General features: G+C 40.5%; 1 protein-coding gene across 3 annotated transcripts in view; it reads left to right on the top strand.

The window, feature by feature from the left end:
- The first annotated feature begins 12,172 nt into the window (after window positions 1-12,172).
- AHR (aryl hydrocarbon receptor) overlaps window positions 12,173-26,568 on the top strand; it is a 119,610-nt gene continuing 105,214 nt past the window's right edge. For all 3 annotated transcript variants that reach the window (XM_077811404.1, XM_077811403.1, XM_077811402.1), the window contains exons 1-2: window positions 12,173-12,613; window positions 23,499-23,686. In XM_077811404.1, coding sequence (XP_077667530.1) covers window positions 12,558-12,613; window positions 23,499-23,686 — 244 coding nt within the window. In that variant the 5' untranslated portion in view covers window positions 12,173-12,557. The remainder of the gene's footprint in view (window positions 12,614-23,498; window positions 23,687-26,568) is intronic.

Genomic DNA, 26,568 nt, shown 5'->3' with positions numbered 1-26,568 from the left:
CTGACTTCATGCACTGGAAGTTTGTTCTTTCACTCTTTCTTCATCTGTGCTCTGTTCCTGGCTAGGCAGTTCCACTTCTAATACCCTTATCCATCCCCAGGCTTCCACCCCTGCTCCATTTGGGTCTCCGTCTTTATCTGTCCTTATTTATCTATTTAGACTTTAAAAAAAAAAACAGTGCCCAACACAGAGGTATCTATATTGTCATTTGCACCATGCCACTAATACTTCTTGTGACAGAATGGAAATTTTCTGTAACATTTTGTTTGAATACTGTGTATGACCCAGTTTCCACTATATGCTGTTTTGTTAACTAGGTGGTGGGAAAGGGTTGTTTACTCTCTGCAGAGATCAGAGATACAGGTGTGACTGATACCTAGCTGACTGCAGCCTAGGCCCCATGTCCATGGAGAGTCAGAAGGCACTGGCCACTCCAATTGCCTGGACATTTGGTACCTAGCAACTGATGACACTGGATGGCCCACCCCTCTGCAGGAAGCCAGCCATGTTTGCTCATGAATAACAAAGGACTGTGGACCGGCAAGGTGGGGGGTTGTTAAGTGTGGGCTGCTCGAAGGTTGAGTCTCTCCTGAACTGGGACAAAAGAGTCGTCAGAGGGCTCTTGGTTGACCAAGATAGACCATGCTGTAACTTTCCGCTCTCTGTGCTAACCAAGGACTTTTTACACTCTGTTCCAGACATCTAATAAACCCTACTGCTTTTACAACACTGGCTGAAAATCAATACAGATGCTGAAGGTAGGGTGCATTGCTCTCTGTGGGTGTACAAGTCTCTCTCAGGTGCCCAACTCAGGAGGAGTTGCTGGAGGGAGCTCACAGTGTGAAGCAGGAGTGCTGAAGGCATTTAGGTTCAGACCAAGGAGAATGCGAAGCCAAGTGGCTAACCCTAGTGAAAGAGTGATATACTAAGGGGGAGGGGGGTCTGGAACACTACAGGAGTCCTCCCAGGGACTGTCCCAGAGTATCAGACCTGTGGATCCATGACTGATCCAAATGCTGTTTCCCAATAATTAAGCAGTTGAGACAATCCTAAAATATATGAGTTAAACATATAGCATATTAATCAATTCTGAAATATTAGATACATTTGTTTTAGTCTATCCATTTGTTTGTAATACAGATCATGTCCTGACCTGTGTTTAGTAGGTATGAAAATCTTTTTAGTTAAGAGAAAAGGTAACACACTTATTTGGGGAAGTAATATTGATTGGGAAAGCAGTTCCCTGAGTGGCAAGACATATCAGCTTTTGAGACATACATTCTTGAAGAATTGGGTGTGCTGTTGCACCATTCTAAATCATTTCAAAGAGGTTCTGATTATCAGGAAAGTCTTAATGGGTCATACTCCTGTGCATGAAGAGAAAAGTGGCCATACAATTTTTCATTTTTAACTGCTGAAAAAGCTGTTTATCCAGCAACATTAATCTTTCAGTCAGTTGATCAAAACATTTGTCTTGAGAAGTATATCTTGAAGGAATGTGTGATGGGTTCACGGGTCTTGGTTCAAAGAATCCAGGACACAAGATGTTTAGCCAACAAACACAGACACTTTATGGTGTTACCAACAGCATGGACATAGAGATAATACTGCTGTTATACACTTGAGAGTATATAAGTGCTGTTATATACTTGAGAGTGTAATCAGTGGCAGATTAGCCACTGGGCCAACGGGTCCCGTGCCCAGGGCCTGAGCCAATTGGAAGGCCCCAGAAAAATAGGTGCTCCAGCGCTCCGACCTGCTCCGCACTCCCAGTGCTCCTGCCGGCGAGCAGGGTTGTGGCACAGGGGCTTGCCTTGCTCCAGCTGCCCGCTTGCCCAGTGCTCCTGCCATGGGAGGGCATGGGAGCACTGGGAGGGGAGGAGGTCAGGGCATGGGAGCACTGGGAGTGGACGAGGAGGGGGGCTGCAGGTGGAAGGGATGGGGAGGGGCCCCACAAAACCTTAATCCACCCTTGAGTGTAATTTATCCTGGCTTTATGGGGTCCAGCTCCTGGTCACTATTTTCTTCCACCAGGGTCCCACCTTGCCACAGCTACAGCAGATAGGAACTCTTTTCCTTCTGGCAGACTCCCCAGCTTTTTATCAGCCTCTCCCTGACAAGCTTCCATAGCCATGTGAAAAGGTCATCTGTCTTTCAGCCAGCTAGTCAAAAGGTAGATCCCTCCCTAAAGGTGCTCCTGGTTTCTCTTTCCCAGTTGCTTTCTGGGTACCTCTAGCAGTCGAGGGTTTGTCCTCTGAAGGTCTATGACTGTCTCATTAACTTCCGGAGGTAAATGTATACTTTGAACTCCTAGGGTCTGAAATTTCTATCCAGCTGCATGAAGGCTTTGACCTTTTATCTATTTATATACACACAAACTCACTGTTATTCAATGTAATCCATCCTTGAGGGCAGGAAACCTCTTGCATGACAAAATGAATTTTAAGGCTGAATTCCAGACTGTAGTTATTGGGATAGTTTGGAATGTTACAATGCACATGATCCTAGTTACTTCTTGCCCCTACTCAATGGTGGGGAATCTTTCTCTCACAAAGTCACTCCTTTCAACTCCCATCCCTTGAATGCAACTTTTTGAAGAACTTCAGGTATGTTAAAAACTACTCTCCCTCACAGGAGAATCCTAAGAGCGAATCCATAATAAAAGCAGATATGATACATTTAAATGCTTATAAAGTTCCTTACTATTAAGTGTTTTTGAGAAATTTCTCATGATTGTGTTTTTACATGAATTTATGAGCATCCTTGGGGAAAATTATCAGGATTACTATATTGCGGTAACTGAATGACAGTGAATTTTTGAGAAAAGATGAGAGAGGTCTCAGTCTACAGGTCAAAAGCAGCCATGAAGGTGCCCCACTACTTCCTTGTCTGCATATGCTGCCAAATTGTCACAAAAGATCACAATAGAAAATAATGCTATATATTGTATATAAGTTATAGACTCACATAAAGGCAACCATTTGGGCAACATATTCACTTTATCACACTGATATATCCTAAGAACGGAAAGTTGAAGGTGGCCTATCTAGTGAGATCTTTGGTTATTGCATATATTAACTATTTTGTAAGTCATAATGTTGAGATAGAAGTCATCACAGATCTATGCCCAACTATCTGAAAGGAGATTGTCACTTATAGCAGGAATACAGTGGCATCCACCCTAACTGTTAAAATAATCTGTTTTCTTCAATTTGTCTTTGAACTAAAGATATTGCTGAATCTGTTGTCTGTGGCTAAAATTTCAGGTCAGAAGATACTGAATTAATAGAGCTCTATCAGCAGCATAAAGAAAAATATGATGAACAGACTCATTATTTGTAGTTCCACATATTTATAAGGCCATTGGGTAAAACACTATGGGCTACAGTGTTGTTAATATACCTATGACTCCTAGATCTACATCATCTTCTCATTTAGCATGGATAATATTGTCTTCTTGATTTTGTAGTCTAGAGGGAATTAGGAGACCAGATGAAAAATAGGAGGCTCACACTCAATCTTCAGAAAACAGCATTGACCTTGAATAGAGAGAGGAAGTATGACAATCTCACAGAAGCGGTGACCTCCCTGCTCAGAGTACCTGGCCTCTGGTTTTCAAAGAAAGAGGAGCGTAACCTCAGGGTTCTTTTAGACTCATTCTCAAAGATACCCAGTGACAAAAAAAAAAAAAAAAGAAAAAGAAAACAAACAACCTCCCCCACTTTTTTCCCCATCTTTTTTCCTATGCTGTAATTTAATTGTTAGCAAAAACACTGCATGGAGTCTGAGAATGAGGTAGAGTAAGACTGAATGATGCAATATAGTAATTAATTACAGAACAGACTGACTCTCTTAACTGTTCATTTCCAGACATTCTAATATTTGGATTTTTTTGAAAAAGAAGTGTAGAAATTGCGTTGGTGTATTAGCTGGATGCTAGCACATTTTCTTAAGTCTCTTTTAATTATTCCACCCCACAATATATAAACACTTTGATTATGGAACAAAAGCTTTAATAAACAGATGGTTCTCACAGTGTGTTTTCAGTTTTTCTTTATATATCCTATAGAAATTTTTTAAAGGACAAAACATTTCTTTTCTTTTTTTCAGGTCAACTTTAGAGGCCTGGAATGTGATTAGCTTATTATGGAGTTTATGATCTACTTTATGATATACATTACTATACTTTGGAAATTTCACTATTGGTGAAATTATATGGATTACTAAATGATAGACTGGACTCTTTATTCTATTTTGAATACATAGACTGCTGCAGAAACCTTCAGAAAATGATAGAAAAGGAGACACTAACTTCACTAATTGATTAGTACACATTAGTCTGGACATTGACCCCGAGATTAAAGATAATTTGAATTAGCAAGCAACAAAATAGTCTGGCTATCTGCTTTACTATATATTAAATCCTCTCTTAAACGTTTGTGTCTAATTTCTACCATACAGCTAATTCTTGAAATCACACTTCTCAAATAAACATTGAGAGTCCACATTGAAACCAGTACAACTCATTGTCCAGTGATGCAAAGAATCAGGAAAATCATGTTAGCTGCAGCTGGACAGTTGAAAATTCCTCTGCTGTAGAGATATGTGGATTAGAAGGCGGCCAGTGACTGATTACATGGGAGAGAGTCAAAGGACATGATGGGTAATGAACAAACTAACCTCAAACTACACTATCTGAACAGAGGGTGTGGTATTATAAAGATACACCCATCTGTGATGAAAGTATACACCCATCTGTGATAAAAATTTTGGTATTAATGTAAAGTTTTGTGGATAAGAATTTTGACATGGATGTTTAACCGTATGATAACGCTACTTTTCAATTAATACCTGTAAACAGGTTTAAAGATTATCACAGCAGAGAAACCATAAAAAACGTGGTTTGCCCTGTGTGAATGGGGAACCAAGGCACACTGCCTCATGGCCTTAATGGCTGGATGCCTAGAGAACTATAACACAAACTGCCTTTGAGCTAGTCAGTGACTAACTCTCTTGCAGTTAACTAATGGGGGAGGTGTGACGTTCTGTACCTCATGGGAACACCCTATATCCCCATGTTCATCCTTATAATATGATTGCGTGGGATCTAATGCAAAGTTTGTCATGTCAGGTGTCTTCAGAAGGCTCATGATGTACTGAGCATTGTTGTTATGGTAATGTTATAGTAATCATTGTTATAGTAATATTATAGGTTGTAATTTCATGTGTATAGTTATGAGGCTGAAAATGTGTCCTCATGGCTTAAAGCAAACCCAGGCAAAAGCTCCCCAAGAGCAGAGGGGCAGTTCACACCTCTTCAGGGCATGTATGTGACAAACCCAGCCCAGCCTGACAGGAACAAAGGACACTGACCTAGGCAACAACAAAGGATCTGTTGGACTCTTGAGTGAGTCACCCCCCTTCTTTTGGTCAGTTTGGGACTGAGATGAGGTAATGCTCACCTGACTCTGAAGGGGGGGGGGGGCAAAGCCAAAAGGGAAGAAAGAACATGATAAAAGGGAGAGACATTTACCATGCTCTTCCTCTCTCTTCCACCTCCATCTACAGGCATCATCACAAGAGACTGAAGCGCTGATCAAAGGGAGAGCCTGGCTGAAGGGCAACCAGCCAACCTGTGGTAAGAAGCGTCTAAGTTTGTAAGGGCATTGAAAGTGTTAAGATCATCTTAGAATGCATTTTGCTTTTATTTTATCTGACCAAATCTGACTTGTTATGCTTTGACTTATAATCACTTAAAATCTATCTTTGTAGTTAAAAAATCTGTTTGTTTATTTTATCTGAAGCAGTGCATTTGGTTTGAAGCATGCCAGGGACTCCCCTTGGGATAACAAGCCTGGTACATATCAATTTCTTTGTTAAATTGACAAACTCATATAAGCTTGCAGCGTCCAATGGGCATAACTGGACACTGCAAGACGGAGGTTCCTAGGGTTGTGTCTGAGACCGGAGATATTGGCTAGTGTCATTTGGTTGCACAGTCCAAGCAGCTTACGTGCCGGATGCTGTGCATAACAGCACAGGAGTGGGGGTTCTCACAGCAGAGCAGGGTAAGGCTGGCTCCCAGAGTCAAGGATTGGAGTGACCTAGCAGATCACTGGTCCAGATAACACCACAGGGAAACATCACTAAAGGGCAGCTGCATCACCTCCATTTTGTCTTCAATCCTGCTCCTCAACTCTGAAATAACTTCTCTGCAAACTCAAGTTCTGAACAAAGGACTGAATGACCCATCCATGCTTTGGATGTGTTCCAGAGGGACTGTCAAGCTAGCACACTCACCAACATTGCTAAGAACCTGATATATGCTCTGTGAAGTCTTATGCATGTATCTGATTGCTTTGCCATTGAACAACTCTCTCCTTACTCTTTTCTTTTCTAATAAACCTTTAAATACTAAAGGATTGGCTGGCTGAATGCTATTTTGGATAAGATCCAAACTAATATTGATCTGGTAATGTGGCTGGCCCTTTGGGGTCAGAAGAATATTTTGTATAGTGAGCAGAATTTTTAAATAACTTCTCACTGTATTGGACCTATGTTCTGACTGGGAGCCAGAGAACTGGAATGCAATAGAGGGTGTGTGTGATTCCTATTTTAGCTTCTTAATAACCAGTGTGGGAAATCAGGAGCATAGTTTGTGATTGATTGGTGAGTCTAACTTCAGTGCTAACCACCACTTTTGGGAGAATCTGCTTTTCCTTTTTCAGCCTGCCCTGACCTTGGCATTTTCAGTAAGGGCTATCCCAGGCACCACGGATCACTGTACCCACCATCCATGCCAGAGAGTAGCCCTACTGTACAAGGTACTATACATACACAAAAGAAGGTCCCCACCCCAAAAAGTTTACTATCTAAAGAGTATCTTCTCTTCTAGAGTCCCAGTTATCATCTTCAAAAGTTCCAATTACACCTGCCTTTAAACAAAATAGTTATTCAGAACTGATGGATCCATGGACTTGACTCCATGGTGAGTCTGATACCTGAGAATTGTTTTTCTCTGTTCCTAAGCAGGCTGTTTCCTCTATTCATCTTCTTCAAGTCACTCTTTCTTGGCACTCCTCTCAGGTAGGTAACACACTGAGTACACTTACCATATTATAAAATACCAATGTTTAGTTAGGTTTTAGGGCTGGTCCCTATGGATTACATCTCTATATCTATACAGTATGCAGTGTTGTAGCCATGTTTTCCCCAGGATATCAGACAGACGAGGTAGGTGAGGTAATATCTTTTACTGGACTATCTTCTGTTGGTGAGAGAGACATGCTTTCAAGCTTACTATTTAAAGCTTGTTTCTCTCACCAACAGAAGTTGGTCCAATCAGAGATATTAGCTCATCTGACTTGTATCTCTATGTCTATATTGTCATTTTCCCCATATTCTCACTTTGGATATTTACTTGTTTGGCTTCATATGAACTCCAGTAGAAAACAGACAATGTTTGTCATTCATACATTACCTGCAGTTTGTGATACTTCAATTAACAAAATTTTACTATAATGGTAATCATGGTCAGGTTAAAATTCATGAACCTATACTATAATTAGTTAAATTAGCTCAGGTTTGTTGTTACAGAAATGAAACACCAGGATATTAACTACTTTGTCATTTCTAATTTAGATAATTATTTTTATATAATTAATCTTGCTGTGTGTTATACACTTGCCTCTTAATGAGAGCAGAAAGGAAACTGCAGCCCACTAGTGGGACATCATAAATGTAAGCTTGTGTTAAACTCTCTAAGACACATTTTGTCAAAGTTAGAAGCCTACTTGGCAAGAAAGCCTTTTTAGTCAAAGTAATTCAGCAGTATTTTTAAAGCCTCTGATAGTGTGGCTGATGTTATTAGGCCCTGTGATGGTGTCCCCTGAATAGATATGTTGGCACAGTTGGCAACGGGCTTTATTGCAAGGATAGGTTCCTGGTTTAGTGGTTCTGTTGTGTGGTATGTGGTTGCTGGTGAGTATTTGCTTCAGGTTGGGGGGCTGTCTGTAGGCAAGGACTGGCCTGTCTCCCAAGATTTGTGAGAGTGTTGGGTCATCCTTCAGGATAGGTTGTAGATCCTTAATAATGCATTGGAGGGGTTTTAACATCAGCCACACTATCAGAGGCTCGTTCACCTGCACATCCACCAATGTGATATATGCCATCATGTGCCAGCAATGCCCATCTGCCATGTACATTGGTCAAACTGGACAGTCTCTACGTAAAAGAATAAATGGACACAAATCAGATGTCAAGAATTATAACATTCATAAACCAGTCGGAGAACACTTCAATCTCTCTGGTCACGCGATTACAGACATGAAAGTTACGATATTACAACAAAAAAACTTCAAATCCAGACTCCAGCGAGAAACTGTCAAATAGGAATTCATTTGCAAATTGGATACAATTAACTTAGGCTTGAATAGAGACTGGGAGTGGCTAAGTCATTATGCAAGGTAACCTATTTCCCCTTGTTTTTTCCTACCCCCCCCCCCCGACATTCTTGTTAAACCCTGGATTTGTGCTGGAAATGGCCCACCTTGATTGTCATACACGTTGTAAGGAGAGTGGTCACTTTAAAGAAGCTATTACCAGCAGGAGAGTGGGTTTGTGTGTGGGGGGTGTGTGTGTGTGTGTGTGAGAAAACCTGGATTTGTGCTGGAAATGGCCCAACTTGATTATCATACACATTGTAAGGAGAGTGATCACTTTAGATAAGTTATTACCAGCAGGAGAGTGGGGTGGGGGAGGTATTTTTTCATGCTTTGTGTGTAAAAAAAGATCTTCTACACTTTCCACAGTATGCATCCGATGAAGTGAGCTGTAGCTCACGAAAGCTTATGCTCAAATAAATTGGTTAGTCTCTAAGGTGCCACAAGTACTCCTTTTCTTCATACTGTCAATACTGAACAAATATTGTACCAACAATCAGCTACAGGGAAGCTGTAGGATTACTGAAACATAACTGTTCAGTCTTGCAGTTATGGAATTCCATGCATTGATTGGTTCTGGCTGTCTGATTAGCATAATCATTGTATCATTATTTCTCAGTAATTACACAGCATATTAATACCTGTACTATAGCTAATTACATCTATCAGCCAATCCAAATAGAAGGATTTGCATAATCTTGTATTGTTTTTAATAACCATCGAGTGAATATGCAGTTGTTGTTACTGGCTGTTTTTGCCCCTTACACTCTGGCTGGTTCTTGTAGTCAGATTTAAGCCATTTATCCATAAAAAGACATTGCCTCAGCTTCTCACTCCTTGTAGCTGAAGTAGAGAACTCCAAGATGAATAGTGCTGGGGAAATCCAAAGGCAAAGAAAATTTCCCTCCAAGCTGCTAAAAGGAAAAACGTGTTTCTCTTTGACTCATTTCCCTCCTCGGGGCCCAGTCATACTTCCACTGAAACTACTGAGAAATTTACAGGTGATTTCAATGGGAGCAGGACTGGACTCCTCTTCTCTCTCCCTACAGGTCAGCAGGGCTTTTGTTTCAGCAAAGACTTGTATATATTTTGTTTTACGTTGGGAGATTTCTGCCCCTGCCTCAGAGTTCTGACACAAACTGTATTGTTACCTAGGGGGAGAAGAACCTTGCTGAGCTGTAGCGAATGAAAAGATGAAAATGAGGAGGAGGGAAGAAAAAATGATCAAAGTTAGGGCTCTCAATTAATTGCAGTTAACTCAAGTGATTAAATGAAAAGAAACTAACTTAACTACAATAATTTTTTAATCAATCAGTTTTAAACACACTGTTAAACAACAATACCAATTGAAATTTATAAATATTTTGGATGCTTTTCTACATTTTCAAACATTAATTTCAATTACAACATAGAATACAAAGTGTATAGTGCTCACTTTATATTATTTTTATTGCAAATATTTGCACAGTAAAAAGATAAACAAAAGAAACAGTATTTTTCAATTCACTTCATACAAGTACTATAGTAATCTAGTAATAATCTCTTTCTCATGAAAGTGGAATTTACAAATGTAGTTTTTTTGTTACATAACTACACTCAAAAACAAAACAATGTAAAACTTTACAGCTTACAAGTCCACTCAGTCCTACTTCTTGTTCAGCCAATCGCTAAGATAAAGAAGTTTGGTCAAATTTACAGGAGATAATGCTGCCCACTTCTTATTTACAATGTCACCTGAAAGGGAGAACAGGCATTCGCGTGGCACTTTTGTAGCCAGAGCTGAAAGGTATTTACATGCCAGATATGCTAAACATTTGTATATCTCTTCATGCTTCAGCCACCATTCCAGAGGACATGCTTCCATGCCGATGACACTTGTTTAAAAAAAAAAAGTGATAACTAAATTTGTGACTGAACTCCTTGGGGGAGGATTGTATATCTCTGGCTTTGTGGTTTTACTCACATTCTGCCATACATTTTGTGCTATGGCAGTCTCCGATGACGACTCAGCATATGTTGTTCAATTTAAGAACAGGTTTCAGGGTAGCAGCCGTGTTAGTCTGTATTTGCAAAAAGAAAAGGAGGACTTGTGGCACCTTAGAGACTAACCAATTTATTTGAGCATAAGCTTTCGTGAGCTACAGCTTAGGAACAGTTTCACTGCAGATGTGACAAAATGCAAAGAAGGTGAATGTGAGATTTCTAAAGATAGGTACAGCACTCGACCCAAGGTTTAAGAATCTGAAGTGCCTTCCAAAATCTGAAAGGGACGAGGTGTGGAACATGCTGTCAGACGTCTTAAAAGAGCAACACTCCAATGCAGAAACTACAGAACCCTAACCCCCCAAAAAAGAAAAACAACCTTCTGTTGGTGGAATCTAATTCAGATGATGAAAATGAATGTGTATCAATCCCGCACTGCTTTGGCACATTATTGAACAGAACCTGTCATCAGCATGGAAGCATCTCCTCTGGAATGGTGGTTGAAGCATGAAAGGACATACGAATGTTTAACATTTTTGGCATGTAAATACCGCCCATGCTGGATACAAAAGTGCCATGGGAACGCCTGTTCTCATTTTCAGATGACATTGTAAATAAGAAGTGGGCAGCATTATCTCTCATAAATATAAACAAACATGTTTGTCTTAGTGATTGGCGGAATAAGAAGTAGGAGTGAGTGAACTTGTAGGCTCTAAAGTTTTACATTGTTTTATTTTTGAGTGCAGTTTATGTAAAAATAATAGTGCAACTTAAAAATGTAGAATTATTTTCATGCTAAAGAGACTGCACTACAGTACTTGTATGAGGTGAATTGAAAAATACTGTTTCTTTTATCTTTTACGGTGCAAATACTTGTACTAAAATAATAATATAAAGTGAGCACGGTACACTTTGTATTACTGTGTTGCAGTTGAAATTAATCTATTTGAAAATGTAAAAACAACCAAAATATGTAAATAAATTGTATTCTATTATTAACAGTGAGGCCAAAACGGCAATTAATCATGATATTTTTAATCTCACAATCATGATTATTTTTTTTTTAATTGGTTGACTGCCCTAGTCAAAATGCATGATGATTCTGACTGAACAGCGGGACTTAGCAGCACTTTAGCAGCCCACGTCGCTTGTAATTTTGTTTTTCCTTTAACATGTAGACCGATAATGGCTTTCCCCCTTAGCAAGACCGTAACCATATCCTGGGCTCTTATCTTGCAGAATTTCATAGGTGCAGTCACGGGTTGCTCGTAGGGAAGGGCATGAGCCGCCCCCACACTCCTCCTCCTCCACTCAGGACAGGTCCAGGACTCACCAGCACCCTGCTCCTTCCTCCCTGCGGTGGGCTCACACCTGCTGTCCCAGCGGCGGGCGGCCCCCGAGTTAATGTAGGCGGGGGTGAGGAGCGGCGATGCGGGGCGCACAGCTCTCCCCTTGCACCCAGGCAGCGCCGGTGCCTGTCTGGACGGGAAATGCCCTGATTTTTGTGCCTTCCCTTGTTGTTCTCATTGACGGCGGTAGCTACTCTGCCGGGCGTCGGGGCCCGCGTCTCCCACCTCCCCCGTCTCGGCGGGCCTCAGCAGCCTCGGTCCCGGCGGCCTGTCGCTGGGCGTGACCTACCCAACATGGCGGCGCACGCCACCCCCTCACGTAGGCAGCCGGCGGAGCCTCCCCCGCGGGGCGGGGAGAGTAGGGGGAGGCTGGCTGGCTCTGAGACCGCAGCGGCCGGGGGTGGTGAGCTGCGACAGACGTTTGCCCGGCCTGCGGCGGCCGCACTGGGACAGAGGGATCGTCGCAGCCGCCGGCAGCGGCAGCAGCCTCGGGGTGCGGTGGCCAGGCCCCGACCTTCCCAGACAGGAGAAGCCGCCGCTGCCGGCGGCCGGGCAGCGGCAGCTGGAAAGCCCCGGCTGCCCCCGCCCCTGTTTCCGGGGGCACAGAGGCGTTGGTGGGTGTCGCCGGCGCTGATCACCTGGGCTCCCCGCCCTCTCTCGGCCGGGGGAGCCGCGCTGCAGACGGGCAGGGCCGGGCAGCTGCGGGCTGCGGTGCCGAGCGGGCTCGCCAGGGACTCGCGGCGGCTGCGGGACGGGGGCCTGCGGCGGTAGCAGCAGCAGCAAGATGAACCCCAATATCACCTACGCCAATCGCAAGCGGCGGAAACCCGTGCAGAAAATGTAAGTGTCGAGCTGGGGCGCTGGGTGGGGTGGGGTGAGCTGCCGGGCCGGCTTCGCTACTGGTCGTTGTGGGGCGGTCAGCGGCTCAACCAAACCGGTCCCTGGCTGCGCTCTGCGCCCCCAGCCTCCTCTCCCTCTAGCCGGAGTGTCCGCTCTGCAGCGGCTCCCCGCTTGCCCAGCGCCGGGTGGGTGTCTGCAGCCCCCGCCTCTGCTTCCTGCCGCAGCCCCCGGCCTCCGCACAGCCCCGGGGCTCTGCGCTTCGCTCCACGTGGGCCTCGGCAGCTACGGGTTTGCCTTGTTTGTCCAGGGCGCTGTTTGGGGTTTGCCCGGGGACGCGGCCCTAGAGGCAGGGGGCTGTTTGCTGCGGTACTTGGTGCCCTTTCGCGGGGGCTTTTCTTGTCTGTCGGCGGCTTTGGGTTGGGAGCCCCGGCAGCAGCGCTGGGCGTGCGCGCGACTTGTGGGGATCCAGGAGGTCCCTTTTCAGACTCCTCTCCCCCCTCCCCCCCCCCACCCCACAGGGAAGTCTGTAGTTAGCTATGTTCGGAGTCCTGTTGTGACCAAAAAGAACGAGGAGTACTTGTGGCACTATAGCGACTAAAATTTATTTGGGCATAAATTTTCGTGGGCTGAAGCAGATGCATCCAGTGGAAAATACAGTAGGAAGATATATACAGAGAACACGAAAAAATGTTCTCTGTGTGTGTGTGTGTATATATATATAAGATATATAATCTGTATAGATATAGATATAATCTCCCTACTGTATTTTCCACTGCATGCATCTGATGAAGTGGGCTTTAGCCCATGAAAGCTTTTGCCCAAATAAATTTGTTGGTGTCTAAGGTGCCACAAGTACTCCTCGTTCTTTTTGCTGATACAGAGTAACACGGCTATCACTCTGAAACCTGTTGTTAACAGGCACTGATGACCCAGTTGTATTACAATGGTAATTAAAAGGCAGAATGAGGGCTTGGGGACGGGAGGAAGGAAGAAAGAAAGAAAGAAGAAATAACTAGGTTTTCTTGTGGCTGGTTTACCTGATCTAGACTAGGAGGCATTTAAGGTGGCAGTTCTCTAGCGATGGCTACAAAGCCCCCCACCAGCTAAAATAGTTGTTAAAAGTAGTTAAATGACAAATGCAGCTTTTTAAATGTCTTACTGATCATAGTGCAGTGCTTAGCTGTGCTGCTTAGGACTTGTGGTGGGAGTCTGTGCAGAAAGCACATTGTGCTGTGTGCACTGCCCCTGACTGGTTGTCCCCATTTGGATGGGCTTGTAGGTTACTATTCACTCTCTATTCTAAGGTGCCACAAGTACTCCTTTTCTATTCACTCTCTGCAGTAGAGTATTTCACAGTCGGTACCGTGATTTTTAACTAATAAAGCACATTTTATTACTTCAACTCTGTATGAAGTCTTACACATCAGATCCTGGACCCCCCTAAAATGTAACATTCCTGGAGTGGTGTTTCTGAATGTGGATGTCTCTGACAAGGTGCCTGGGACATTTCAACAAAGGGCATGACAGTAGCTTATGTATAATCGTGTTATCCTGTTTGGGAATATTTAAAAAACAATTTTTCTTAATATTTTTATTCTGTCAAAAGTTTGATTATATTTTATGGTACTTATTCATTTAACTCCAAACAAACACAAAAGTCAGAAATTACTGCCACATCTTAAAAAGAAAAAAAATTACCTCTTATAATAGGGCCTAATTTTGAAAACCCTTAGTTGCATGAGTAAAGCTAATTACATTACCCAAGTATAGATAGGATTGGGCCCAAGGCTGTACCTGCTTCACTAAAAGATTACTTTAAACTGAAATGACTTTCAGCCTAGAGGAAATCATTAACTTTTACATTTATCTATTACATAAAGATGCATACATTAGCTGCTTTTATAAGTGGTCTAATTAGCTGCTTTTTCCCCCCAACAGCTTATTTCTTATTGACTCATGGCTAAAAATCATTTTTATTCTTTTTTTAATTGCACTTGTTTTCAAATAGCATTACTGAAAAAAACTGTATTTAAAAAGTAAAATCATACACTAAGTTTGAAAGAGTTGTTCCTTGTAACATACTAATAAAAGTGAAAAACATTTTGGGACACTGCGTGTAAGCAAGTTCCTTTATATCATTCAGCTCCCTGTTTTAGATCAGTTAATTGAGTGCGTGTTCAATCACAGCTGTTGCTATTAAAGTATTTGTACAAATGGGTATTTTGCTTTAAATGAAATTTTACTATGTTTGTGAAGTGAATAAATCAGTAAAAGCAATATATATAAATGATGGTTTCTACCAATGCTCTGCAGAAGCTGCAGTAAATGTGAATATAACTTGTGGCTAGCCTCTTCCATACTAACGTATAGAAGTGTTAAAACAGTTCAACAATATAAATCTATGTTTTAGAAAGAAATAGTTGCCTTATTTCAAGATATACAAGTATATAGGAAATGCTTATTTTTTCTACAGCTATGTGCAAGCACAGATAACTTCCCCGCTCTGTTTACATACTTTCTTAGACTAATCCTTTTTAAAGTACACAGAAATCTTCATTTAAGGAACTGTTGTGTAGCTTTCAGAGTAACAGCCGTGTTAGTCTGTATTCGCAAAAAGAAAAGGAGTACTGGTGGCACCTTAGAGACTAACCAATTTATTTGAGCATGAGCTTTCGTGAGCTACAGCTCACTTCATCAGATGCATACCGTGGAAACTGCAGCAGACTTTATATATACACAGAGAATATGAAACAATACTTCCTCCCACCCCACTGTCCTGCTGGTAATAGCTTATCTAAAGTAATCGTCAGGTTAGGCCATTTCCAGCACAAATCCTTCTGATCAGAGTAGTCTTAATGCTTTGTTTCCTAATAAATTCTGGTCAGATCTGAAAACTGTTTCTGTTTTTGTACCTTTATATAAAAATGTCTGACTTTCAAGCTGCTTAGTCTTTAATATTCTTTATTTTTAATTTGCCACACTTACCTTATTTGAATCTGAATATTTTCTTTTTTATGTCTATCAACATATGGGTGGAAACTAAATTTAAAAGTTTAATATTGGTCTTGAGGTGTCCTTGTCATAAAATAACTTCTCTTTTTAGGACTGAAAGGGAAAAATAAACCTTTCTTAATTTAAGGTAAATATTTTTGTTTTTAATCTAGCTGTAATTTTGGCTTCACCTATAACAGATTTAAAAAAAAAAAAAAAAACCCTCCTTTTAATCATATTATTTGCTACCCGGCTGGATTGACCAATAATTTGTGCAGGTTTAATTTCTATTTGTTCAGTGTACCATACTTATTTCCCTCTCTTTATGCTTAGTTTTACATTGATTTTGCATTTATACTATGATAGCAGTCCTGGGAGACGCATTATCTACAGGCCTGAGGGTTCTGATTTGCCCAGTTAAAAACTGATCATAGTTCATACTCTTGGCCAAAAAGAGAGAAAATGCTATAGTAACAGCAGATTATCAGATCTGAATTTTAAAGCGGTTATGAAGCTTGTTAATTATTGTAAAAAGATCTAGTTTGCCTCTGATTCTCCTCAAATTAATATATAGGACACTTGTGGGATAACTGCCTTGAAGTTAGCTTTTTTCCAGGCAAATTTCAAACCTCTTGAAAAAATAGTTTAAAATAGAAGAGCTGACATACTGTTATGTTTAGTGAGGTAATGTAGCTTTTTTACTTTTTTTTTTCATATAAGGAAGAGATTAAATTTGTGTTGAATTGTGTATTTGTGCTTCACTTGCTGTATCCAAAATTCTGAGTGGAGCATGAGTGATATATTGTCTGTAATACAGACAACCCATTTGTGTGAACAACTTTTTTTGTCATCTATATAATGATGTAATGTTCACAAGAAAATCTAAATGGGAAAAACTCTGATTTTTGTCTGGGAAAATAACTAATTGAAAATCATGGTGGTAATTTGAAGCCAGTTCAGAAAAAAACACTCCTATTAACTGCAGTGTACAGGACAGAAGCCCACAGGAAATCTTGGGCTATTACCCTGACATTATAAAGTATAAAATATAATTCTTTCTGTAGAGAGCTACCCTATCACTTTAATGTGTATCAAAGGAAAAGATACTGACTGCATTTTTGGAGAAATACAATAGATAGTTTAAATGTAGGAATATCCACGTCTTTTGTTAAAGAAGAAAAATGCATGGTAAACAAAGTGTGATTTCACCACCTACACCCAACTAAATCTTGCTATGCATTAGGGCACACGCAGTTTCTTAGAACCTTTTCTACTTTTATGTTTATTTTCCTCCATGTAATTCTTTCTCTTTTATTGATTGAATGATGTGGACACCCCCCTGTGGTCATTTTCCTATGGGTGTTAACAAAGGTTTACCAAGGCTTGTATCTTTTTTATTTTTCATATACGTTGAATTCAAATTATCAGTTTTCCTGGGTTTTTATTAATCACTGGAATCTCATTTATACATAACAAGCCATAGAGTTCATTTAATGCCAAACAGGATGGAATGCAAGATCCACAAAAGTTAGATTTTAAATAGATCATTGTAAATAGATCATTATGTACATTTAATGCCCTTCCCCTGATGTTATGAATTTATATATATTTAATCCTTATGATGTTTTAGCTAAAAATATTTTGTATTTAATATACTTTAACATTTTTCTTAGTGCTTATTGTGTATTTTATTTCAACAAGTGGGAAAATGGTATGTTGGTGTGGGGGCGCTTTAAGAAGTTTAATTGCCATATATACACAAACTAGAATGCCAGTTAAAGCTAATTGCATGTTAGATAATGAAAAATGAACAAGAAATATAAGTGATTGGCTTTGTCCAATGCTTACTTACATGGATTCTCCATATACAATGTACCTGAAAAATGTTTGCTTTATTTGGTTGTCTGGGTGACCCTTCAGGCTAGGATTAATATACAGTGGTTCAAGAGGCAGCATAGAGATCATTTCCCTGTCATTGCTTTTTCTTCATGTGTAGATAGGTGTTCACTTTCCAGGCTCATTCTGGTACCTTTCATTCTCTCTCATTGCACTTAATATAAAGAGTTAGTATACAGCAGGTGTGGCCAAACTTACTGGCCCTCCACATATGACAATCTTCAGAAGTTTGAGAGCCAGAGCACGCCTGCTGGGAGCCCAGTTTCAGCCCCACTCCTCCTGAAGCCCTGAGCCCCAGCAGGTGCCCTCCCGCAGGGCTGAAGCTCCAAAACCCTCCTCCCCAGTGGACAGAAGCTCCTACCCCACCACCCCACTGCAAGGCAGAGGTCCCGAGCTCTTCCCCCAGACTGGTAGGTGGAGAATGGGGGGAGGGGTGCAGAGGGGGCTTGCGAGCAGCACTTCAATTATAAGAGTGGCATGTGGATCGCGAACCACAGTTTGGCCACCCTGGGGATACAGTCTTTCTATTTAGAAACAATGTACATTCATTTACGGTTTCAGTACTTTAGATGGATGGTTTGTAGCAGATAGCATTTTAAGATACTTCATATTTTTAACTTCAGATTTATTATGTACTCTGCTTCTTTCAGAGAGACATTAAAAAGAAAATGTACATATTAAGAATGTACATATTAAGAATGTTTTCTAAATATAGCGAAAGACACTATGTTGGGAAGCAAAGAAAATTCTTTCCTTCATGCGCAACCACGGTATATGATTTTAAAAGCTATATATTGCAATCTGTTGAACTTGGCACAAAACTTCCATTGTCAGTACTCTAGTAGTCTCTCCTCTTGCTCTGTCTGTTGCAGGCAGTCTTTAAATCAAAATAAACTGTTAAGATGAAGCCAGCAGAGTGGGCTGGTGTTGAGACATAGCCCCTAGCGGAGGACAAAAGGTTACAGCCTTGGTTCTCAAACTTTTGTATTCATAACCCCTTTCACAGAGCAAGCCTCTGAGTGCAACCCTTCTAGGTTATACATTAAAAACACTTTAAAATATATATTTAACACTATTATAAATGCTGGAGTTGAAGTGGGGCTTTTGGTGAAGGCTGACAGCTCACAACCCCACACATAATAACCTCTTGATGCACTGAGGGTCCTACCACACCATTGACAGAAGAGTTGGAACAGCCTGATCCTTTAAAGCTACTTGGAAGCTCATTGGTTCTGTCACCCCCCTGAGGGCAAACCACAAAACAGGTTTGTTGCACCATTGAGACAGGTGTGCCCCAACTTCAAATAAAGGGGTCAGCAATCTACAGAGATGAGATAACATCCATCCTATCATTCTTTACTCCAACCCCACACATCAGAACCAGTGTATTATTAATGTTGAATATGGTGGTAGGGAGAATAAAAGAAGTAAATCATGCTTAGTTTTCAGTTCCTCTGAGTGAAGTGGTATTGTCTGAGAATGGTGAACATGCCTCACTTTTGGTAATAGACAGATGTGGTGTGAATAACAATTTTTGGGGAAAAAAACATGTCTTTGCATATGTGGTTGAGACTATAGGGAGACGACATCCTATTTTAATTTAGAAGGGCTTTTTTGTTTTATGTAAATATAGAGTTTTTTCAATGGCCATGCATTTTATGTCCATTTCAATGCTGTTTATTCACGGTCCTCAAAATGTCTTGCTTGGTTTCATTTCTAAAATAAAATAAAGATGTATGTACCTGACACATTTCTCTCACGTCCTGAATTGTCTGCGCTAAATAATAATGCACAGAAATAACACCCCCATTTTTGTAATGTTAAGGATGGGTTGAAAAACATCTGCAGCACATACTACCCCAAGGATTAAGTTTGTCAGTTATATGACAGATGCCTGTGCTATCAATCTCCTTCAAGGCCCTCTTTCTTTTTTTCTTTCTTGAGGGGTAAAACAGTTGTGCATTATATTCAGGGATCCCTTTTTTCATGACCAAAAAAAACCAAATGAACAAAATTCTACAATAAAAATCCATGGGTTTTTTGCTATTTAAAATGAAACACTGAATTTCAGGTTCCCTAGCCACAATATACATAAGTATCCTTTGAACACAATGTTTTATTGATATACAGTAGAACCCCATTTATTCGAGCCTCCATTATCCAGCTCTCCAGCCTCGGGCTAACAGCAGCTGGGGGATCCGGTGGTCAGCTGTGGGCAGCTGCAGCTCCGAGTCCCTCCCACCCCATATAAAATAAAGGATAGAAAGCTCTTTGCCAATTCTCCTGATTATCCCAATTTTTCATTATTCGATCTGGCATTGGTCCCAATTAGAACGAATAAACTGGGTTCCACTGTAAATTTAAAATGTACTCAAAAATAGATCACGAGGGGGAGGTTGTGCGCATTGAATAAGTAAAATATAATTAATAGTTATGTGTTTACTTTTTCATTTTGTGAAAAAATAAAAGATTCTCTGTAAAAACGCAATTTCTGCGTTTTTCTGTGTAAAACAGATTTTTAGGATCCCTGCTAATATTCACTTATCTTTAGGTGCTCAGCAACTGATTTTATTCAAAATTGTATTTTAATTTGCTTTTATTCTTAAATTAGGAAGTATATACCAGAACTGCTTTGGCCTCCTGGTAAAAATTAAGGCTACAGCGCTTTGGTTTTATTGTGTATGTATATATTGTGTACATATGTGTGTGTGTGTGTATATATATATATGTGTGAAAAAAATAAATACCTTACTATGTGTGAGTTTAGACTGTATGTGATTAAAGACTCCGCGGCATAGAAGAACAGTGAAAATACAGTTCAAATCATGCTTTGACAACTCTGTTTTTATTTTGACTTTCTATGACCGCACTTTCGTCTGCCTCTCAAGAATTGAAATATTGAAAGGTTTTAGTTCAGCTGTAATAGATATTAACTAAACAAGGACCTCTGGCCATTCGCTTTATTCAGATCTACAGTTGTACCTAAACTGTAGAGTAGAGTAGCAGGACTGGAAGGGCAGTCTACTGTTAAAGTAGTTTTAACAATCTGAAAATCTGCCCCCGCTTTCTGGACTGTTTTTGTATAAAGCACATATACAAGGATTAATTTTGACATAGCATTCAGTTTCACTCAGGTTTCAGAGTAGCAGCCGTGTGAGTCTGTATTCGCAAAAATTTCACTCAGGTAACTTGCTGTAATGCATAGAGTGCTGCACCCTCTATCTAAACCAGGGGTTCGCAAACTTCATTGCACTGTGACCCCCCTTCTGACAACAAAAATTACTAAATGACCTCAGGAGTGGGGACTGAAGCCTCTGCCCACCTGAGCCATGCTGTGGTGCTGCCCCAGGCAGGGGGGCCAAAAGTGACAAAGTGCTGTTCAGAGGGTTTTTTTTTTTTCCACCCCCCTGAATGACAGAAGTTGTACCGACAAAAGTCCAATGTAGACAAAGCCTGACTACCAGGAATCGGAGGCTACAAACTATTATGCAGGAATAGTAGACCTGGTTGATTGACTTAAAAGTGTACAAGTGTATGAGTGGGATAGTTCAGTCCTGCTGTAAATGCAGTGGTTGTACTTCAAGAAATAAGTTTTTTAATCTGGCTCTGTATTAACTGATAGTAGTGCACGTTAACAACTCACACTCAATGAGGCTTAGTGTTACTGATAGGGATTGTTAAGGAAATGTTGGGTGACTTATAATTTGTTGTTTGGCCAGTATTGAAATCCAAGCTTTTTGTTGTGTAGGCTGTTTTTTTTTTTTTTTTTTTTTTTTTTTAAAGAATTATTCCATTTGTCATGGTCTGGGTACACAAATGCTTCCTTAGAATAAGTAAACATTGTTTGGTTTCTTTTATCTGAACAAAAGCTTTTCAGAATGACTTCTAAACTAATATTATATGGGGTTGTGGTGAGCTGCAGGTATCTTGACATCAAATGGCCTTAGAGAGATGTCGGGCTCAGAGTGGCCCTCAGAAAGTCAAGGTTCATAATTGAGGTAGTTCTAATACTGCCCTTAACCAGATTTATTTCACTGTATATTGTAATTGATGACATGCCCATCTACGGTGTGCTGTTTTTGCTTTGGATATACTCTCTATTTAATGGACATAATTTTCATAACCGTTTTTATTTTTCCATCACTTCCGTTTTGCCCATTTCTGTATCATTAACCTCCATCAGAGCGGTGGGGAAGCTGACCCTTTACGTCTGCAACAAACTTAGCTTTAATGGCAGTGAGTTTATAAGTGTGATGATGGTTGTTATTCCTGGGGCTTTCATGTGTGTGTTGTCAACATTTGGACTGTAGCCCCTATCAGATTACAAACTCTGAGTAAGAAAAGGGGGGAGTGTTTACACCCCTTCAGTGTATAACAGCAACACAACATCATTTTCATAGTAAGAGTGAACAGTTAAGGAGACAAATTCAAGTTTTCCCCAATCAAGAGGTAGTGGACAAGTGATACGGGTATAAGAAGACATGATTCTTAAAAGTAGATTTGGAAGGTTTAGATTTAAATAAATACTAACAATTTTTTTCCCCTCTATTAAAAAAACCCCACCCTCCTCCAGCAGATACTTAGTAGTTGGAACTGGAAGAAAGAGAAGTCTAAAAACACATGATGTATTTCACTATTTGATGTCAGTTCTGTCTGTCATGCATTTAATTGGAAGTAATGAAATCGTTTTACATAGTGGTATCTAAATTTCATTACGGGAGGTTTTTTAAATCTCTAGCCAGTGAAAAATATGCATTTGATTGAATGCAATACTTGGAAATAAATACTGCCAAGACTACTTGGACTAAATGAAGCACGTAGGCATGAACAGAGTTTGCAGACAGCATATCATACACAGCCAACATTCATGTAAAGGTAATCTAAGTAGCAGCAAACTGACTTTATGAATTTATTACACAAAAATGAATCAATGATTGATCCCTTTGTAATTAGCTTTGCTCACGTGCCAGGTATGCTTAAAATAAACTTTTCTAATCTGTTGAAAGACTCAGAATGTATTTGTTTCTAATGATCAAGTATGATTTCAGGTAAGATTAATGTTCCCTATTCACAGCCTTGCATGTAGGAAACTTTGGAGTGAGCAATAGGAATTTATGGTGGGTGTTTATGTAATCTTGCTTCTAGTTTCATTAACACCGTAATATAATTCATAGAAGAACGCTATTGCTTTGTTTTGGATAGTATATTTCACCAATTTGTCATGCCATACTTACTGTAAATGTTGTGATTAGTTAAGAGTTGAAGAGTATTTTAGTGCTCAGTATGTTGTGAACTGTAAGTGGATTTAATGAGTTGATCTACGTATTCCCACCCTCAAAATCTCATTACAAGCATTCATAGTGACGCCTTCCTCAGGAACTCCCCAACATATCTTGGACCTGTCTCTCTCCCAGATTGCAAGATATCTGGGGCCCGGGCCATCTTACTGTTGGTGTCCAGCAAATTGTTAGAACTCTTGCAGTGTTAAGCAGAAAATAAAAAACTGTACAAAAATTAAGCATATGTTGAGAAATGTTGCACTAAAAGTGAACAAGTGTAAATGTGAGAGTACAATTTTACACAGAATATTCATACTGAAATACCAGTATTAATGTACACTATAAAGTATTTGGCACATTCCAAGTGACATTTAATTATTTTTTCTGAACAATAGAACAGATTATTATTAAGTATCTCTAAACTTACAAACACTTTTAACTAAATGCTCTGGTGCGCGAACAGGGCTCTTAGATGCCCACGTGACGTATGTTTTTCCTAGCTTCAATCTAAGCTAATTTTTGCTGAGGAATGTGCAAGTCCTTTTGGGGAAGTATATTACATGTTAAAATGTAACAGATTTGTGCTGGTGGGCATCAGTTTAATGGCAAAGCTTTACTACCTTTCTGTTTTTTTTTTTTTTTTTAAATATAATTACTAAGACAATATGATCATTTTGAGAAAAAATGTGCATTTATACTGTGTTTTGTCTTTGCCACAGAGTAAAGCCGTCCCCATCTGAAGGAGCCAAGTCCAATCCATCCAAGAGACACAGAGACAGATTGAATGCAGAGTTAGATCGCTTGGCTAGCCTCTTGCCTTTCCCACAAGATGTTATCGCCAAACTGGATAAACTGTCTGTGCTTAGGCTTAGTGTGAGTTACCTGAGAGCCAAAAGTTTCTTTGATGGTAAGAGATTAAGATTTAATTTCTCTTGGAGTGCTTTTAAAATACTGTTTGGTGCTGTACATTACTTTCACCTGTTCTCATATTTAAAATTGTTGAATGTATCTATACTTCAATGACATGTCAAGTTGTGCAGTGAGGTACAGTGTAACTGTACAAAATCAGTTGTCCAGTTTCTTGAGAACCAAATGTATCTATTTACATTTCACTTAACTCATCAGCTTGCGTTTCGAAGCAATATTACCTTTAATGAGTCTTCCAGACCTTTTCCTCACTTAACACTTTTTCAGACAGATTTCCCATCAGTTGTATGTTTTCCTTGATGCTGCAAAGATAATTTTGTTATGAATAAAATGATTGAACACCTGCAACCCCATCACATAATTTGTTTTATCATCTAACATGCTTGAGGAAGCTAATTACTGAAACTGATGGAGGCATATTCTCTCCTGTGCTCAAGCTGTGCTTGGCAAAGGAAAATGGAGGGGAGAGGGAAACATAAGGAATTAGTTAAGATTCCCTAGTTCTGTGGGCCGGTCTGCATTGACCCTGGCTCTGGTTTGAGTTATAGCATTCTTGGAGCTATTCTGTGTTGGGCCAACAACATACGATTCCCCACGCCAGCTGAGAATTGGTGGAACAAAGCTCTGTGCTGCTCCTTCATTCCCTGGCGTGCCCCCTTGGCTGAAGTGGGGTGGTTGGCTTAATGCCAGCTGAGAGCTTCCCGTACTGTAGAAATTCTTATCTGTCCAGTTGTGGCCAGAATCTGGCTCTCTTGCGGCAGTGCAAAAGAACCATGCCCACAAAAAAAATGGTTGGTTGTTATATCACTTGCTGTGATAGTATTGAAGTTCTGATTACATGTAAAATTAAAGTTTATCATCCATATTAATATAGGAATTGAGCTTAAAATGGCGCTAATCTTTTAGTTGAAAGCCTTTTCAGCAAAATTGTGTGACATTTTAGCGTCTGTCTTTAACACCACACTACAAGTGTAATGTGGTCAGATATGATTGCTCACTACCATTGATAATCATGCTACTGAAGTCTATCTTCCAAATAGTTTTGCCTTTTTCTTTTCATCAAAGTACTTCCTCTAGGTCAGTGGATCCCAAACACTTTCTCTGTATAACCTCATTTTCAGATGTATTATTTTCTGTGACACCAGACAGCACTGAGGACACCATTTTCAAATGGCATCCTCCATGCAGCAAGACCTTGCACACACTGTACACCTAAGATCAGACTGCATAAAGGGTGCCATTTTCCTTTACAAAATGGTGTCTTCCTCACAGCATGGCCTTGCACGCGCACACTGTGTGCGAGATCACACTGTATGGAGGGTTCCATTTTGTTGAGCAAAACCGCATCCTCCATGTGGCATGACCTTGCACGTATTTTGTAAAATGCTGTTCTCCATCCACTCGGGATTGCTGCCACCCTATCTGCTAATGGAGCCGGGGTTGTGACCCACAGTTTGGGAACCACTGCTCTAGGTTGTCTTGACTGATTGTTAGCAGTCCCACATATAGTGTGTGTGTATATTATTATTGATAACTAATCCTGGTAAATTTTGCAAAGTGTCCTTTTAAAAAAAGTTGAGGTGTTGTTTTTCTTTTTCTGAGTAAACAGTCGATGCAGTGCTTTTTGTGGTAAATCAGGACAGTACAGCATATGACATTTGTTCAGCACTACAGGTTGTCGAAAAGTTTGGTGGAACAATTTCTCATCCTATCACGGGGGGCTGGCCCCTTTAAGGGGAAATGGTGCCTCAACCCACCTGTGTTAAGATCAGTTCAACTTTCCAGGTAGGCACGAATGAGGTCATGTGGTTAACTCAGGTGAGGGCTGGGGAGATAAAGGAGGAACAGACAGACTCCAGGAGGAGTCTTTGTGGAAGGGAGCTCAAGTGGAAGCTGGTAGCACTCCAGCTACGAGGCCCAAGTGCAACAGAAGTTTGGAAAGCTGTAGCTGGCTTGAGGAAGCAGGTGCGTGCTTCAGGGAATGAGACTGACTCTAGCGGAGAGTAAAGGAAGTTGGATTGGGTCCTGGAAGACCAAACTCCTGACTTGGAAGGAGACACACTGAACTGAGAGACAGAACTGAATTGAACCCAGCTCTGTGAAGGAGAGCTGGGGACTTCTGATTCAAGGAGAGAGACACTGAACTGGGGTGGGGGCCTAGACGGCCAGTGCCTTAGGACTAAATAAATTGGAAACCAGAAGTGGAGTGTGTATATTACCTTTGGACTGTGGTGGTGAGCTATTGAGGAGCCCTGTGAGAGAAGGGAAACTGAGGCACCATGTGTCTGAAGAAGTGGATTTTTTACCCACGAAAGCTTATGCCCAAATAAATCTGTTAGTCTTTAAGGTGCCACCAGACTCCTTGTTGTTTTTTGTGGCTACAGACTAACATGGCCACCCCTCGGATACTTGAGGCATTATGCCATCCTTGGCCATGAGAGAGTGCTTGGGGGGCAGCCAGTCTATGACATATTAGAAAATGCTGTTTAGATTAAATAAAGATCTCTTAGGACATACCAATTTTCATTGAAACTTTCACAGCAGTTTTTTTGAAATGCTTCGTTTTGATAAGGTAGAAATGCTTTGTTTTGACTTTTGTTATTATTTATAATATAGAAGTTGAACCAAAACACTTCAGCCTCATCAAAACAAAATGTTTCTGAATATTTTGTTTCACCCAAAATTCCAGGATTTTGGCTTTGTCCTGATTTAGGGCAAAACCAGATTTCAGAATTTCCCATTGCAGTTTTCTGCCTGTTCAAGAACATTATGTGGTCTTTCGAGGTCCAGAGATGAGTGCTGAGGTTGCTGTTGTTATTGCCCAGGATTTTTGTGAATCCTGCACAGACTTCAGGGTCTTAA

The sequence above is a fragment of the Eretmochelys imbricata genome, chromosome 2, assembly GCF_965152235.1.
Source record: "Eretmochelys imbricata isolate rEreImb1 chromosome 2, rEreImb1.hap1, whole genome shotgun sequence".
Classification (NCBI taxonomy): domain Eukaryota; kingdom Metazoa; phylum Chordata; order Testudines; family Cheloniidae; genus Eretmochelys; species Eretmochelys imbricata.
This window is presented reverse-complemented; position numbering and strand designations above follow the sequence as displayed.